At 45.1% G+C, this 16,471-nt stretch overlaps 2 protein-coding genes across 12 annotated transcripts in view; one reads left to right on the forward strand and one right to left on the reverse strand.

Moving 5' to 3' along the window:
• Nucleotides 1–4,529, forward strand: part of SNX24 (sorting nexin 24) — a 76,223-nt gene extending 71,694 nt beyond the window's left edge. For 9 of the 11 annotated variants that reach the window (XM_046905300.1, XM_046905298.1, XM_046905305.1 and 6 more), the window contains 3 exons: nt 149–213; nt 1,833–1,952; nt 3,570–3,706. In XM_046905300.1, coding sequence (XP_046761256.1) covers nt 149–213; nt 1,833–1,948 — 181 coding nt within the window. In that variant the 3' untranslated portion in view covers nt 1,949–1,952; nt 3,570–3,706. Of the gene's footprint in view, nt 1–148; nt 214–1,832; nt 1,953–3,569 lie in introns of all 11 variants that reach the window. The other 2 variants (XM_046905304.1, NM_001101649.2) reach the window with 1 other exon arrangement.
• An 834-nt stretch (nt 4,530–5,363) lies between these two features.
• On the reverse strand, nt 5,364–10,998 carry PPIC (peptidylprolyl isomerase C). The gene is made up of 5 exons (XM_001231332.7): nt 10,826–10,998; nt 9,162–9,275; nt 8,635–8,728; nt 6,855–7,039; nt 5,364–5,942 (listed from the first exon to the last, which is right to left on the reverse strand). The coding sequence occupies exons 1-5, from the start codon at nt 10,991–10,993 to the stop codon at nt 5,814–5,816; spliced, it is 690 nt and encodes a 229-aa protein (XP_001231333.4). The 5' UTR covers nt 10,994–10,998; the 3' UTR covers nt 5,364–5,813.
• Nucleotides 10,999–16,471: the final 5,473 nt, after the last annotated feature.

Consider the following 16,471-nt stretch of genomic DNA (forward strand, 5'->3'; position numbering starts at 1 on the left):
TGTGAGAGGAGCCTGCCTGCAGCAGCAGCAGCATGCAGGATGCAGCGTGGCCCTGAGCAGCCTGGCAACCTGTTCTATCGAAGCTGGTTTGTACAATGCCCTGTTTACTGCTCCCCAGCACCGACATCTCTGTTCTTCATCTTTGCAGCAAACTGTCCCACCAGCCTGTGCTGCTGTTCCTGAGGGATCCCTATGTCTTGCCTAAAGCCAACGGTAATCAAACTTGTCATCTGTTAACAGTGCTGTATGACCTGCCCTGCACCGCGCCGACTGCATTATTATTAATACAAGCTGAGTCAAACAGCACTGGTCTGAAACCTAATAACCTGCCAATAAGGCAATAGCTCTTGAGTGAGAAGCCGTAGCAGCTCGGGATGGGGCGGGTGGTGATTTATAAAAGGATGGGTTTTTTCTCCCAGTTGTCTCTCAGATAAACCTACTGAGAATTCAAAGCAGAAGACTCAGGACATGGCTTCTCTTGTTTTGTAGTTGACCCTTGGGGCTGCTCTGCCTGAAGGATTTGAACTTAGAGGCCCAGTCCTTTATCAGTGCTTTTTCCCTAAACACCAGTCGATCTGCTGTGAGCCTGTTTGTATTTCCATTTGGATTATTACTACTTCTTATCATTTATAACCCCTAGAGCTCTTGAGAGGGACACAAAAAAGAAAGAAAAAAAGAATGTATACTTTAAAACATAATGGATGTGTTCGCAGAGCATTTATGTTAGCCTTCGTCTCTTAATACGTTCTTCAAAAGAGTGTTTGAAATAGCTTGTTGTAAACCTTTTCTCCTTCCATTTTTTCGAAGTTCTCTGCATTATTAATTTAGAGAGTGTATCTTCTGTTCTCTTGATAAAACTAAATAGGTGCAGGGATTAAAGAAACGCCATTTTTATACCGTGTTCCACCTGGATTTGTCATTTTATTGTGAGAACTGTTGCTTTTACTAAACCTTGTGTTAAAGCATTAGTTTAGTGAGTCATATTGCTTATCTCAGTCATACCGTGTAACGCTTGTCTTCATTGCAGACTTGGATTCCTATAGAAGAGGGTGTAAATTATGAATGTCATTCATTCGCACACTATTTCTGGGAGATAAAATGGACTTTATGTAGTTATCTTGAAATGCAAAGCCAGTGCTTAAATGTTTCCAGCCCTCATGCAAGGTTTTGCAGTCCTGTGATGATGTTTATCTTCCTTCCCTAATGTGTACACTGAGTAAGGCTGAAATTCCTTCTCTGGAAATCATTAGTAACTTTCCAGTGAATTTTGTAACTATACAGTTTTGCTTTACTTTGGATCAGGATAAATGCCTCTCCTTATGCATGTTTAAATATTAAGTAGATCTTGTTAATGACAGCTGACACAAAGGGCTTTCAAGGCCTTTGCTAGGGCATTCTTTTTTTGGTTTTGACATACAGTATTTAGGATTTCATATGGCAGGTGAGTATTCTTATTTTTGAAGACCCTAGAAGATAAAATTCACTTGCAAATCACTCTCTATTTTAATGTTTAATGAATTAAAACACCAGGTAGAATGCCATTTCTAGCATTAAAAAAAGAGGGGGAAAAAAAACAACCTCTACGTCCAGAGGCTCTTTTGTGCTGACTCAGCTTATCCAGAAAGAAAACAATTTACACAAAAAACCACTGCCTTTAAGGTTTCTTTCTTGTCAGTTTACACCAAGGAGAAAATGCAGAGTGAGCTTTCTGTAGTGTTGTCTCTTGATCAGTTCCCACTGTGATGGATTCCTCTGCAAAAAGCAGCCAGAGCTGCTCCAGCTGACGAAAAGTGAGTTAGCAAATAACTATTCATCGCATTCCCTCTTTGAAGAAGGTCAGCTACGACAGTTGTTTAGATCAGAAGTGGAGTTAGTCCTTCCTGGGTACAGGAGTGCCCGTCTCAACGTCTCTTGGGAAAACAGGAAACTGCACATTTATGGGTTTTAATGAGGTAAGCAGCTGATTTTAGAGTATAGTTCACGTTACTTGTCTTCATTAAAAAAATTATCATAATGTTTAAAAAAATAGAAGACTTTTACTGTGTTGGAGAAAAACGAAGGAGAAACCTAAAATGCTGCAGGACTAAAATGGTACCGCAGAGGCAGGAAAACGGGACCTCAGATTTACTGACACTTGCTTGAAAGTGTCTGAAATTGTTTGAAAGTATCCTGCATATTACATCAGAACCAGTACAAACAGCTTGCTGGAACCACAGCGCTCAATTTAGAAGGAAAACTTCAGGCTGCTCTTAGCGGTGTGTTTTTAATAGCATTAGTGACAACAGCAAAGTGTTATCAGGGTAATTCGGGGTAGCTGAGCTTAGCTTGCAGGACTTGGGGGATTGTTACGGGATCCTAAACATTAACAGATGATCTGTAGTGATGATCTGCCATGAGAAATTAGAGAACACTGTGTGTGTGTCCTTTATGGTGGAAGGTGCAGTTTGTGACAGTATCCTAAGATACTTCTGTTTGTCGAGCCTTTAATACACTCAAAGCATCAGTGTTAATGTGGGATGAGGTGGAATGCCTAAGCAAATGAGGATGTATTGTTTTCTTACTGAGTCCAAGCCTGACTTTTGCTCACCGCTTTAGCTCTAGAGTGATACGAGTAAAAGGACAAGGGAAGGAAGCTAAATGTGTCAAGCATCTGATGAGTTTTGTGAATGCAGCATCTCCCTTTTCTGAGCGTGCTTTAGACTCACAGCCAAGGGAAGAAAACTGGTTGGGGTGGAAAGTTACCTATCGCAAGCAACAGTCTGATCTTTGGGTAGACCCATTCCTCGTGTACGAGCAATTCTGAGGTCGTAAAATGTGAAGTCAGAAATTCTTACTGCTGATGCCCGGTAGTTTAAGTCAAACTCATCGCCAAGAAGGTGGGAGTTGGCTGGAGAAGGTGTTTGCTTCAGTAACGTACTTCCTGCCATTCCTCTGCACGGGTATTTTATTGCCTTTCAGGAGGTAGTTCCTTCATGTTCAACGTAACGTGAGAATTCAAGTGCCAGCATCCTACACAGCTGTGCTAATAACATAGTGGGTTTTTTTTCCCCTCAATATACAATAGGGTGCCTTCCTGTGTTGATCTGAAATGTTCTCTACCTCACATAACCATCTGTATGGCAAAGGCATCCCCAGCTCTCCTCAGCTTGAACATCTTTTGCTGTAAACCACAGTGGAAAAGCAGCTTTGAAGTATTCCCGGCAGCACCCTTGGAATTCCTTCAAGTATATTGAGATTTTGTTAGAAATTGAATTGCCAGTGTAATCCATCTTCCTTGTGAGAGGAGATTCAGATAAAGAGCGGGAGCCCAGCAGCATTAACTATGAGAACATCCCTTTAAATCAATAAGCTACAAATCTGGCAGCGCATTCATGCAATGCCCAGTGCTGCGCCGAAGCGGCTTTAGTGCTGAAACAGCACTACTAACAGCACATCCCCAACGTGGATAAGCAGTTCAGCGATGCAGTAACACAGGTTAGAAAAGGCCTTAACCAGTTAAGTTTCACAAGAACGCCTGTCCCGTGCTGACACAGATAACAAAGCCAGGTTTTCTGTCTTTTTTTTTTCAGATGACTTTCCAAATGTGGTCATAGAAGGCATCCTGCATGGAATATTTTATCCTCATTTACTGCCAAGGTAGAGGAGATACACGGCTAGAAGAAGCTGAAGCGAGTCTCCAAGCAACATTTAGTCGGATCAGTAAGAAGAAAGATCAGTAAGAAGAAAAATGATGTGATTATTGTGCTCAAAATCAAGAGGCACAACCTCAGCTTGTTTTTTTTAATCAGTATCACTACTGTTGCTGCTTTTAAAAAGATACAGAAACAACCGTACAGAAGGTAGTTATACCTTGCTGATAGACTCTCCGTGACTATTTAACACTACAAGCTGAAAGTCATACACTGAATTACATTACTCTCTGAAAAGAATTGAAAGCTGTACTAATATTTTCTACCGTTTCTATCCTAAATTACACTAAACCTTTTTGCACCAGGCTTTTTCCTCAGCACGCGGACCTATTGCGGGCAGTGGATGGATTGAAAGTGCTGGTGCTGAAGTGAGTGCATGAGAAACTGAGGAACTGTTCATTTTTCTTAAGTTATTTTCAATCTGCTCCTTAATTATTGGTTGGAGAAGAGCCAACACGGGTACGTGCAGTTGCCATGAGAAATCATGCTTCTACGTTCTGAAATGCACAGCTCTCTTCTAGAATATTGTCAAGATTTCAGTCACAATGACGTTACCTACCAGGGGATCTTACAGGGCATGTTTGCACCTCATTCAGTTATGACATATAACCTGTGTGCGTTCTTAATCCTTGAGCTATCTTGCAGACTGTATTCCGTATCTTAACATTTTATGAGTCACAGAGCATACAACTCTGTGGTAAGCTAAAGCGAGAACGTGATTAAGTAGTAACATGGTAAAACTCATAAATATATATATACTTGTGTATATATATATATTCAGATTTAACTGGAAATTGTATGTGTGCTACTGGAGATTACAAAATAAATTACTAGAACGTGGATGTACTGCTTCAGTGTATTTTGTTGTGCATTTTTGTTCAAGTAAGACATTTCTCAGAGGTTATCAAAGAGGTCATCACATCTTCACGTGATGCACAAGAGCATACTAGTTGCCTGTCCATTCCAAACTCGCAGTATAACACTTGCTGCCTGAATACATTACGCTCGTGGAGTGGGGAAACTGAACTTGGACAAAGGCACGAAAGCAGTAATTGCAAAGCTAGGCACTACCAGAACTCTGATCCAGGAGGCACGTGTATTGCCTCCTGCTGACTACAAAATCTGCCTTCAAGCTGCTTGGAAATGGTGAAAAGTTTGGATTAGCTTAAAAAATAAACTCAGATATCAGGACTTGTTCATGTGACAGAATTCGCTTTCCTGCCAGGGGGATCCACCTCCAGGAAAGCTTTCAGGTATGAGTGGAAAGCAATCAAGGTGAGGGATTATGAGACGCTGTTGCTTTTCCTTCCAGACTTCACTTCCCAGACTCTCTGCAGATTCTTACCTGCAAAGGTTAGGAAAAAGAACAGCACAGACTGAGTAGATGTGAAATGGTAGTGTGATTGCCTAATAGTAGGTAAATTTAGAGGCCGCCTTCAAACTTTCCTAGAGTCATAGAATCACCAAGGTTGGAAGAGACCTCTAAGACTGTCCATTTTCTAACTGACAGTCATATTCAGTGAGACAGGCCTGCTCCTTCCTGGTTATAGGATTGTCATTGGAATACACCGCTTGTTTTGAAAGACAGGTTTGCAGGCTCAACTGAAGCGAAAAGAAAGCAAAAAGGGAGAGAGAGAGAGAGAGAAAGAAAAAAAAAAAGCTCTTTGTTAATTGTTTATTTGAAATCAAAGTTTATTTATTCAAAACATTTCTGTATTTTTTTAGTCTTTTTTTTCCCCAGAGACACGTATTTAAAAGAAGCAGATACTTTTACAGAAAATAGCATTTTCAGTTGAAAAGGTGGTGACAAATATTGCAGAAATTTCCAAGGAAAACAAAATGGCTGTATTTCAAGCCTTGAAAAAACTGAAGTACTTCTACAGTTCTTCATGAGAGACTTTCTTCAAGATCTAGGAATGAGCAGGCTATGTCTTGAGTTCTAAGGCCTGACAGCCCCATTCAGCTGTCACACACAGCCCTATCTTCATGTTGTTGGCAACTTAGGAGTGTCACCTGCATATAGCTTGATGTGTATTAAGGAGAAAACTCAATGGATAGTTGAGATCAGTCAAAAAACGTAGACCTCGGAGGATTACACTGTACTTTCCATGCTGAGTACTGGCCTCACCAGTCATCTACTTCCACTACGAATGGTTCCCTTACAGCTATTTTGCCGCTGTTCACAATCACGCAGTCATGAAGAGGGCGGTCGTGTTCATCCGTCTGCTGAAGCTCTATCAAGTGCACCACAGACTGTCAAAAATAAAGCACAGGTCAGCTGGATCAAGGAAGCTCCAGAGGCTCAAGTCTGGCACACAGCAAACAGCCAAGCGCTCCCGGTGACCGCCTCTACCTTTATTGCACGTATGAGGCAACAGATGGAAGTAGTTATTTCTGAAGGACAAAATGCAGTTAGAAATACTCATTTTCTGTTACCTGCCAGTTCATCTAACTAGACTAAAACTTAGTTTAAATTTCTCTTTAAGAACTGAACTGGTTACTCAGCATGGGACGTGAGGGGAAGTGTTCTGATGAGGTTTGCAAACTCCTGAAAGAACCGACTGGTGCAGCAGGTCGTGTTTCCCCACTCATTCCAAAATATAGGTTAAATGGGGTAATAAGTTATATGGAGTTATAAGGAAAAGTATGATCAGTGGGAAATAACGCTTCTGAACCTAAATACTGCCTGGCCCTTGCAGCGATACACGTGATCAGTTTTGCTGCTGGGTACACGTGGAGGGTTCTGACAATCAATTTCTTTCCTTTTCAAACAGCTCTGAATATATGTTTGTATACCTCACATTCATGTGCCCTAACAACTGAAGCGTCACCTATAGCTTGCAAAAATACAATTATTCCATGGCTAACAGCATTACTAGTAGGGGGTCCTGAACTTAACTCTGCAGTCTGCACATTGTCAACGTTGACTTCGTTGGCTACTGGTCTGAAGCAAGAGGCCAAAGGGATGTTTTCAGTTTCTGTCTGCTTCTGCAACCGTCCATCGTTTGGTATTTCAGTTCTAAATCTCCTAGCTTCAAGCTCTTCACATCCATTTTCTACCAAGTACACATTAGATTAACACTCAGTTGTTCAAGATGGTTCTAAGTTACACTGACGAATATAACGCAGGAGAATATTTTCCTGAATTATTTTCTTTCAGCTTACCATTCCATCAAGGACTTTGCCAAACACTACGTGTTTCCCATCTAACCAGGAAGGCTTTGTCACGCTGATAAAGAACTGGGATCCGTTGCTGTCTGGGCCAGAATTAGCCATGCTAACCCATCCAATTCCATAGTGTTTGAGCTTGAAGTTCTCGTCTGGAAACCTTTCTCCATAAATGCTTCTTCCTGTGACATAAAAAAAAGATTTTATTTAAAAATAAAAAGATATAAAAATAAAAATAAAAACAAACAACCCACAACCTTGTTGAAAAATGAAACGAGTACAAAGCCAAGTCTTAAAAACACTCATCATTTGAGTGAGGCCAACAACATCACTGTTGTGATTCTGTAACTGACAAGATTTTGCATGTAGAGAAAAGAGTAAGGTGACTGAAACACCAGATACATGGAAAGAATATTTAAGGCTAGTGATGCTTTAGCCTCTGAATTTAACAAGCAAACTCGGTATCTCCAAAGACCCTGCTAAAATACATCACTGAGCAACAGTATACCTCATCTCAGCAAATTCAAATTGCATCATTATGGCCACTAAAAACAAGGTAGCCATGTTTTGTGGCAACTTTGGTACTTCTGTAACACTTTCTGCACCGTATACTTCTGTATTTTGCCTTAGGCATGTTTACGAAGACTAGGGAAGGCAGTGTCACAGACTCTGTGTTTACCTGTAGAAACATTACGTAAGAATTTTGGTGTTCAGAAGAGAAAACACTAGTCACGGTTAAACTACTGTCACTGTGAAAAGGGAATGCTGCTGCACTCCCCGTTTGTACAGTGCCTGTAGGGATGCTGCCCCAACACACCACCAGTTGCTATCCCAACAAACAGTACGAGCAGGCAAACAAACATTGCCTACCTTTAATGCTAAAACTGTGTCTTTGGTATTTTAGCCTTCCCCACTGTTTGCTGCAAGGAAAAGGAATGTGTTTTCCATTCTGTCCCAGCAGGGAAATCACTAACACTGCACGCAGACAGTTCAGACTGCAGCACCTGATGAACACGCATGTAAAGGAAGAGAAGAAATCAGGCCAGAATGCATGCAGTGCAAGAGATGCTGAGTTAGGACTGCTCTCCTGAACTGGCTGTTGTCGTCTTCTGGAGGTTTAGGAGGCAGTTATAAATTTAGTAGAAGAAAGAAGAGAGAGCGCGAGACACTCATTTCAATTTCTCTGTCCCTGCTTTGGATTTCCCTCCCGCAGCACATTTCAGGATGTCCCACAGAAATGGCTGAGCTGAGGACAAGAGAGGTGAGACTGCTCTTTCCCTACCTGCCTTCCCTCTACGTGCATTCATTGCTTTGTCGCAGATTAGTTTGCTGCTGGGTGACTGGAATTGGTCCACGCACACATGCAGTCAATGAGCGCTTCAGGGAGCAGTTGCAAAGCGGAGCAGGGGAACGGTGGACACTTCCATCGTTGGGAGATGGCATGCTGTAGGAGCTGCTCAGCTGCTCACAGGGCTCTCCATGCAGCCCACTGTGCAAAGCCAGGGGTCCTGACTGGGGGAAGTCACAGACAGAAAGGGCTATCTGCAGAAGCTGAGGACAGAGAAAGGTCTACGTACGCTTCCATTTGGTAATCCACATTTGCGCATCTTATCTTCCAAGATGCCTGGAAAAGAACTGGCTGCTTCTAAAATAAATGCTTTTTTTTTTTTTCTCACTTATGGGAGTTGGAAGAAAGAAGGAAAATGCTCTTTTATCGATCTTCTCAGCAGACCCTCAAAGAAAGGGGAGAGAAGCCAAAAGAAAGTAAGTATGTTACCTCCTGATCCATCTCCAGCTGTAAAGTCCCCTCCTTGGATCATGAAGTCTTTGATCACACGATGGAATTTACTTCCTTTGTATCCGTATCCTCTCTAAGAAAATGAAATAATGAATGTAACACACAGTTCTGTATGATCATATGGAAATAGGCATGTGGTGAGCGGTCAGCCTATGGAGAACACGCCACCACCTGAGCCAAATGCTGGTAAGAAACAAACATCAGTGAGATGCAGCTGAACGCAGACAGGGCAGAGGTCTGTCTGACCAGCACTGACCACAGTGCCTCTGCATGGCACGTCTGCAGGGCAGGGACACAGCACGGTGCTGACACCCAGCCCCAGAGACATCTCGTGAGCCAACCTGCAAGAACTTCTGTGTCTCACACAGCAGAGCACGGCCTCGGGAATGGCACTCTTGCACTGACTGCACCGAGTTGAGGTGGACAGTTCACAACCAAAATGGCATTTAAATACTTATTTCCCACTCCGAACTTGAGCACACGAAGGAAGAAAACTGCAAACCTACTTCTCCAGTTGCCAGCACGATGAAGTTCTCCACCGTTTTCGGGACAACCTTTCCAAACAACCCAATCGTGATTCTGCCAACGTCTCTGTCTCCAATCTTCACGTCAAAGAACACCTGGGCATGTTTGTGAAGTGAAGAGATACAAACATGAGCAATGGTAAGAAATAGCCTCTGGAGCACTCACCAGTAATATTACAGTCCTCAGGCGCTGGTTTCCTCCCAGCTTCCAAAAGCAGTGGGAAAAGGTGGGAAGAAAACCCTGCTGCTCCAGCAAGGCGTCCACTCCCCACACTACAACCCAGAACAGCCTGAAGGCAGAACAAGGCTGCAGTAGGTAGCTGGCTGCCTAAAGGCTTCTACATGCACGCTGCTAACGAGACAGAGGAGTTAAGAGGCATTTAACACAGTTCAGAATACACGAGCGTGCCCACGAACAGCAAAAACATTCAAACAATTACTGAAAATAGGAGCAGCTGTCAGGAAATGAGGCGTTTGAAGTTCTGAAGGAGTTGCATAAGGACTGTTACAACTTCTAGGAAACAGCAGCGTGTATTCCTGTGATGTGGTATTTGCTGTTCTCCACTGCGCTCGACCGAATATTACTGGTCTGCAGCTCTAAGAAATTAGTCCAGTTATGATAATAAATGACCACAGTCTCTCCAATGTCAATGCCTCCTTCATGCTTTCCTACCAAACATTTCTACTGCTTCCATCTTCCATGTGGTTTTGACTGCTGAACTCCTGGCTGACGTTACAGAAGCCTCATGAAGAAAGTAACATTCCTTCTGATGCACCTCATTCGTTTTCTTGGCACTTGGCACCGAATAACATACTTGCTAGATGTGTGGCTCCCCAAGCATTATCAACAAACTTTCCCCGGCTTCCTGGCATCTTTATGAATGCACCCCTCTTCATTCTGCAGCCAGCTCTCTTTAGGTATGGGTGGAGAGAAAAGAAACCTCTGCAGGTTTTCTGAAACACGCCTTATTTCCTATGGAAATCTTGTCCAGGCAGAGCAAGCCGAGGCCGCCAGCAATGCCTGCTGGCAGCGGTAATATCAAATGTACTATCAAATCCGGGGCACGGAGGCAAGGCACAGCTCCCACCCCGAACTGAAGCCAGGCAGGGGGCTTTACAAGTGGCAGAGCTGCACACGGAAACGCCCGTTCCGCCTGAAACGTTAGGAAACGTTTCCTAACACCCAACCTAAACCTCTCCGGGCACAACCCGGGGCCGCCCCCTCCCCTTCGAGTCCTTTGCGATGGGAACGAGACGTCGCCCAGCCGTCAAACGCGGCAGCCCCGAACTTCCGCGGAGCGAAGCCGACGTGAGAAATCGCCGTAACGGGGCAGGCGACGGACACAGCCGCCGCAGAACGGCGCGACCCGCCCGGCCAGGCGGAGCGGGCAGCGGGACGGACGGCCCCGGCGATGGGGGCGCCTCCCGGGCCCCGCGACGCCGGGATGGGAACGAGCGCGACAGCAAAGCCCGGGCGGGCGGCCCGAGCGATTACACCGTGCGATACGTCGATGGAAACGGTGACGCCGTCCGCCGTCCCGCTGCAGCTCCGCGGGCCTCCTCAGAGGCGAGGCGAGAGACGGGCGCGGCTCGCGGGCCGCCCCAGCACAGACCGACCGACCGCTTCCCGCCCGGCCCGGAGTCACCTTGGCCGTCACGCTGGGTCCCCTCCTCCTCAGCCCCTCGGCCGCCGCGGCCAGCAGGCAGAGCCATGCGATGGCGCCGAGCGCAGTCCGCCCACGGGCCATGGCGCGACCGAACGCTGCGGCGCCTGCGCCCGCCGCCGGCCGGCCGGGCGGCTCCTCCCGCGCCATGTGGCGGGGGGGCGGCCATCCCTCCGCCGCTGCCCCGCTTCGCTTCGGGGGAGGAGCGGCGGGGGGGCGGCGGCCGGCCCGCTTCGGACGGGGCTGCCTTGTGGCGGGGGGGGTTTCCCCGCGGGGAGATGGCGCTGCGCTGCCAGTGACAAACGCGCAGGCTGCTCCGCGGTGAGACCTGCGGGCTGCCGAGTTCCAGCGCCCGAGGGAAGAATAGTTGCTCTGTAGCTGCTGTGCTGCAGGCGGGAGGATGACAGCGGCTTGTGAGAGCACGTCCAGGGACGGAGCTTGCGGCTGCGTAGCGCCCGGGTAGAGCCTAGTGCTGGCCGCAGGGCCGCACTGCCCCGACGGTGCAGCCTTGCAGCCCGGGGCCGGTCTGCGTTTGCTCATGGCAGAGCTGGAGCTGTAGGTCACGGAGGTGGGTGCTGAGAAGCTGATGTGAGAGCCACTTGCTTCCCAGGTGTCCAGCTAGCTGAATGCCAGCTGGTTGAGGCACGCCAGGCACGCTTCTGGGTCGTAGAATGACTGAATCACAGGATGGTCTGGTTTGAAAAAGACCTCACGGATTACACGGTTCCGACCCCCTGCTGTGTGCAGGATTGCCAACCAGCAGACCAGGCTGCCCAGAGCCACATCCAACCTGGCATGGGTCATACCTTTGGTTTAGTTTCATCTGAAGGGATTCGGCTTGTGCATGCCAAGGCCTCTGGATAAACTCCTTTGCTGTGAGGGTGGGTGGCCAAATGCTGAAGGGGCTCCCAGCAAAGTGGATGGTGCCCCATGGGTGCTCAGGAGGCCTCTGGGCAATGCCCTCCTCAACGTGCTCCAACTCCTCCTGGCCTTGACGTGGTTGGGCAGTTGGGCTCAGCCTTTGTAGATCCCTTCCGAGTGAACTACGCTGATAGCCCGGCTCAAGCAAGGGAATAATATGTAAGATGGGTTATGATTTCCTTGTTTTTCTGCCTCAGTTGCTCACAGCCATCGTGAAGATTTGCCACACTTCTTGCTCAAGCATGGAGTACAGTCTGCTGAGAGCCACGCTGAACTCCTGGTGGATTTGCACAGGCACGTGTACCAAAAACAAAAGTGCAAAACCAAGGGAAAGTCAACAGCGGAAGACTTCTTTTCCCTTCCATCCTCCCAAGCCTGGGAGGATTTTGTTCAGCTCTTTGGTAGAGCTAACTGGAAGGCCACTACTTCCCTTGGTTGTCTTTTCTGTACGCCAAGAGCCCCGGTTCACCTGGTTCAGATATCAGAGCAGGCGTTAACCTGTCTGTGTAGCTTTTCACTGCAGTGCTACCTTTATCCTTGAAAAAAATCCGAGTAGAAGCTACAAGTAAGCGCATTGCCTTTCTTTTGTCTTTACTAAGCAGATGGCACGAGGCTGCTGTGACGGTGAAGATGGATCGTCCATTGAAGGAATGCCTTAAAACTGCCTCACGTTTGCCACGTGGTTCTCCTGGCATTTTGCAGTGCGGCGCTAGCAGATGAGCGTTGTTTTGGGTGCTTGTTGTCTCCTGCAGTAATCAAGCCTTTAAGAGAATAAATGGCTACCGCCTGACAGCCTCCCGTTTCAGTAATAGTATTTGTAACGAGGTGTTTCATTGCTTCTGAGAGAGTTTTTACAGTTTAAAATGGGTACAGAGGAGAGATGTATTAAGCGTTCAGCATCTGACACTTTCTGATTTCTGGTGGTACGAGCATTGGCAGTAATTCCAGCACTTCCTTTCAGCCGCATGGCATTTTAGTGCACTGTGATTTATGGCAGTGATACAGAAATATTTCATATCCAAACTGCTCTAGTATATCATGTTATACAGGTAAAAAGAATTCTGGGCATGACATACATAATAAGAATGCTTTATGGGCCTGTAGGCACTTTCATCAATGTTAACTGCTTGACAGTTGCCAGAATGAAACTTGAGGTGAGTATTGTGTTCTGTAAGGCTGCAGGAGCTGAGCTTTTATCTTTATTTCCTCGCTTTGAAATGGGTCTGTGATTCTCAGATCTGAACGACTGGACGTGTGTCATCATTACCAGCCTCAGCCTCGGTCCATACTGTTTCAGAAGTACTTCTCTCGAGTTCTGATCTATCGTGGGTAGAGCCATATATCTGAAGCCAAACTTTAATCCCATAAAGACTTAAGAAATGACACCACTTCATCTTGGGCACTGTCTGCGTTATAATAAAGTTAAAAGCTGTAGAGTAGCAGGGCAGTGGTGATGGCGTGCAGCTCTAAGAGACCACAGTTAAAAAAGACAGCAGTTTGAGGTCCACGAACTGTAAGTCACTGTATATGGCCTCCATGAATAATGAAGAAATAAGTTTATGGGGAGTTTTGTTTGCTTTTTTTTTTTTTTTTTTTTTTTTTGTCTTTTCCTTTGTGTAACTTCAGAAAAATTGAGTGTACCATAGCTGCTGTCTCTTCTATTAAATCACTTGTAAAATGGCTTAGACTTCTCCTGTCATCCGGTGCACTTATGCAAAATGAATGCGTCCTATGCTCTAGATAAGTGTCTTCCTTTGGCTGAATAGTTTTTAAGCTTTTTAAATGTTGTATCCAAGCACAATTTGAAGTGTCATCCTTTCCACTCTAATGGTCAAAGCATTTATTTAGGTGATACTGGCAACGTGTTTTCAAAATATTACAGCTGGAGACCGGACCGGGTTTGCTTTGAGCCCATTTGTTTACAGGATAGCATAGCTATCTGTAATTGCACATCTCACTGCAGTGAGCATTTAGCACATAGTCACTCATTTGAGTCTGTTCTACATGCAGCCTGCAGTTGCTTAAAATTCCATAGGGGGAAAAAAAGAAAAAGAAGGAGAGAAGCTGTAGCAGTAATGTCTATCTGTAAGGAGGTGTGCAGTCAGTTTTCTTTTCTTTTCAAAGCAACGGAGTTAAAACTTCTTAATGGCATCTCAGAATCGTGGTGGTGTATTTTCTTACTGCTCTGATTATTAGAATAAACACAGGACCAGTCGTAAATCAGTCCCTGTGTCTGAGAACGCTGTGATTATTTCTAGTCCAGTCGTGCCCAGAGGTGGAGATCAGGAGATGCAGTTTGCAGCTCCGGGCTCATAGGAGAAAAGAGGAGAGGATTCCTTCCTTTAAAATCTGAACGAGAAGTTCAGGAAGTTGTGAAGCAACGTCCTGTCTCATGTAAAGAATTGATCCGAAGTTGCCATTTGCTTCTGAATTTTTTAGTCGTTGTTAAATAATACCGAATAATCTTTTTTGGGTTTGTTTGTTTGTTTTTTTCATCATAGGGGAATGGGTTCATTCACCCAGGAAGGAGGCAGGATGTGGCTCCATTAATTGATTAGGAGGTAAACAGCAACCCAGAATTATCAGAATAGGACTAACATACTCAGCATTGAGAGAGCACGCCAATGGGGTTGGAGACCACCTTCCAAACACCAGGCAGGACTGCAGTAGTGAGGAGGAAAAAGGGGTCTTGCGTCTGCTTAAGATGGAAGCTGCAGTCAGTAGACTGCTCCTGTGAAAGTAACAAAGGAAACAATCCAATGTTTAGAGAAATTTTATATGAAAAGAGAAAAAAAAGTTTGGAAAAGAGCTTCTCAGAACCAGGGGTAAGGCTGCTTCAGAGGTGGCTTTGCAAGGAGGAAAAATGCTCTTGGTTTGTTTCCAGATGAGTGGAAGGTGAGGGTAAATGACACTTTTCCACTTATCTGGGAGTACAGAAAATATGGCTTATAAGACACAGAGAGAGCAGATATGTGTAATTTCAGGCTCTGGAGTTCAGCAGTGTTACTACAATGCTAGCAGTAGTATCTGACCAAGGACCCCATCTACCTACTTTTTCATCCGGGTCTCTCCTCAGTAAGATGAAGTGTTGCCGTAAGGGTGAATCCATTTGCTCTCTGACAGGGTGTGCTGGGAAAGCTATCTCCAGCTGTCCTCACGGATTTGGGGCCACTTCCTCATCTGTGTCTTTCCTTTTAGTTTTGAAAGAGATTTCATATTTATGCGTAATGTTAGCTCTGTGCTTGTATGGGCGCTGTAGTGGTGTTTGTTTGCAGGGGTGTTGTGGTTGGGCATTGAAGCTCTTCTCCGTTCCCTATCCATTACCTATTTGAAGTCGATTGTCCCATTTTAAACTATTTATTTCATAAAAATCCCATTAGGTCATGTTTTCCAAATCCTGCGTTTTAAGCCCATTAACTTGTTTGTGCAGTTACCTTTACCATAGGGCTTTGTGTGGTGCTGGTAATAAGTGGTAAAGGGGGCGTGTTATTTTTGGGAAGGCAGTTTTTGTTCACTGCGAAATAATTCTGTTTTTCACTTTCAGAGGGCTGTGCCACTGGCCGTGGGACCCCTCATATTTACAAATCGGATGTTCACAGGTGATGGAAGGTGCTCAGCTTTGCAGTCCTGTTACAAAGAGATCCAAAGGGAGAAGCTGTGGGTTCCTCACTCCCTCTTCACTTTGGGAAGGCAGGTTTCAGGCACTGGGGAACTTTCCCACTGTGTTTTTAGACTTTGCAGCATTAGGCTGCTGGCGTTGAGTAGTGCTTTAAAGACCTCTTAAAAGTGTGAACAGACCCCTGTGTGCCCCGAAGACCCTGCAAAGCATTTTAAAAACAGAACTGCCTACGAAGTGCATCGAATATACGTAATGCATGGAAATGGAACTGCAATTGTCTGGAATGACAGTTTGCTTATACTGCTGTCACTTCTCAATATTTAATTTATCAAAAAGTGATGCTGATGACATGTTCCACTTGCTATTTGTGTTCTCTGCATTTCCTATCTGGCAGGGCTGTTAACTTTCAGCAGCCTTAGCTGTGTTTGTTCTTAGTGCATTCTCAGCAAATGTTACTGAGTTTCAGTTGGTTTTCAGCTTGTTTGCTGTTTTTTGTTTGTTTGTTTATATATCATACATTGATACTAAGAACTGCAGCATGAAAAAGAGCTGAATTTGTGTCTGCGAGCAAAGGAGACTGGAATAAAGAGCTCAAGGATCGGATTAGTTAACATCCTCTTAACGAGAAATGCTTTCAGAGTTGTGACTTCACGTTGCGTTTTATGTGCTGCATTGTCCAGTGGAACTGTAATGCCATTGAAACGTTTGTTACTCTCTCAGTCCTTAAGCTGCATCACACTTTGTTGGATGCCAGATTTCTCTGACTGGAAACATACCTTCACTGTGCGTTTTGGATGGCACATCTCACACAGCTGTGGTTGACAAAGCAGTGGTGTGGATGGTGAGACAAATTACAGAATCTCATTTATATTATTTAATCCATTAAGTTATATAGCCTCATTATCATGTATAGATCCATATAGCCTCATTGAAGGCTCAAAAGCCCTACTTTGACTATTGTTTTCAAGTTCAAAATAGACTTCAGGGGATTCCACAAATGCTACCTGGAAGCTGATTTACTCGTGTCCAATTTTATGTCTCTTAAAATACGTCCCTGGTTTCTAGCAGAAGAAACAGAGCAGAAATAG

Source organism: Gallus gallus, chromosome Z, assembly GCF_016699485.2.
Source record: "Gallus gallus isolate bGalGal1 chromosome Z, bGalGal1.mat.broiler.GRCg7b, whole genome shotgun sequence".
Taxonomy (NCBI): domain Eukaryota; kingdom Metazoa; phylum Chordata; class Aves; order Galliformes; family Phasianidae; genus Gallus; species Gallus gallus.

Coding starts and splice junctions, on each gene's coding strand:
- PPIC (XM_001231332.7), bottom strand. CDS start 10,993: ATGGCGCGGGAGGAGCCGCCCGGCCGGCCGGCGGCGGGCGCAGGCGCC. Junction 9,276..10,825: donor GACCCAGCGTGACGGCCAAG/GTGACTCCGGGC, acceptor AAACATGCCCAG/GTGTTCTTTGACGTGAAGAT. Junction 8,729..9,161: donor TCGTGCTGGCAACTGGAGAA/GTAGGTTTGCAG, acceptor TCATTTTCTTAG/AGAGGATACGGATACAAAGG.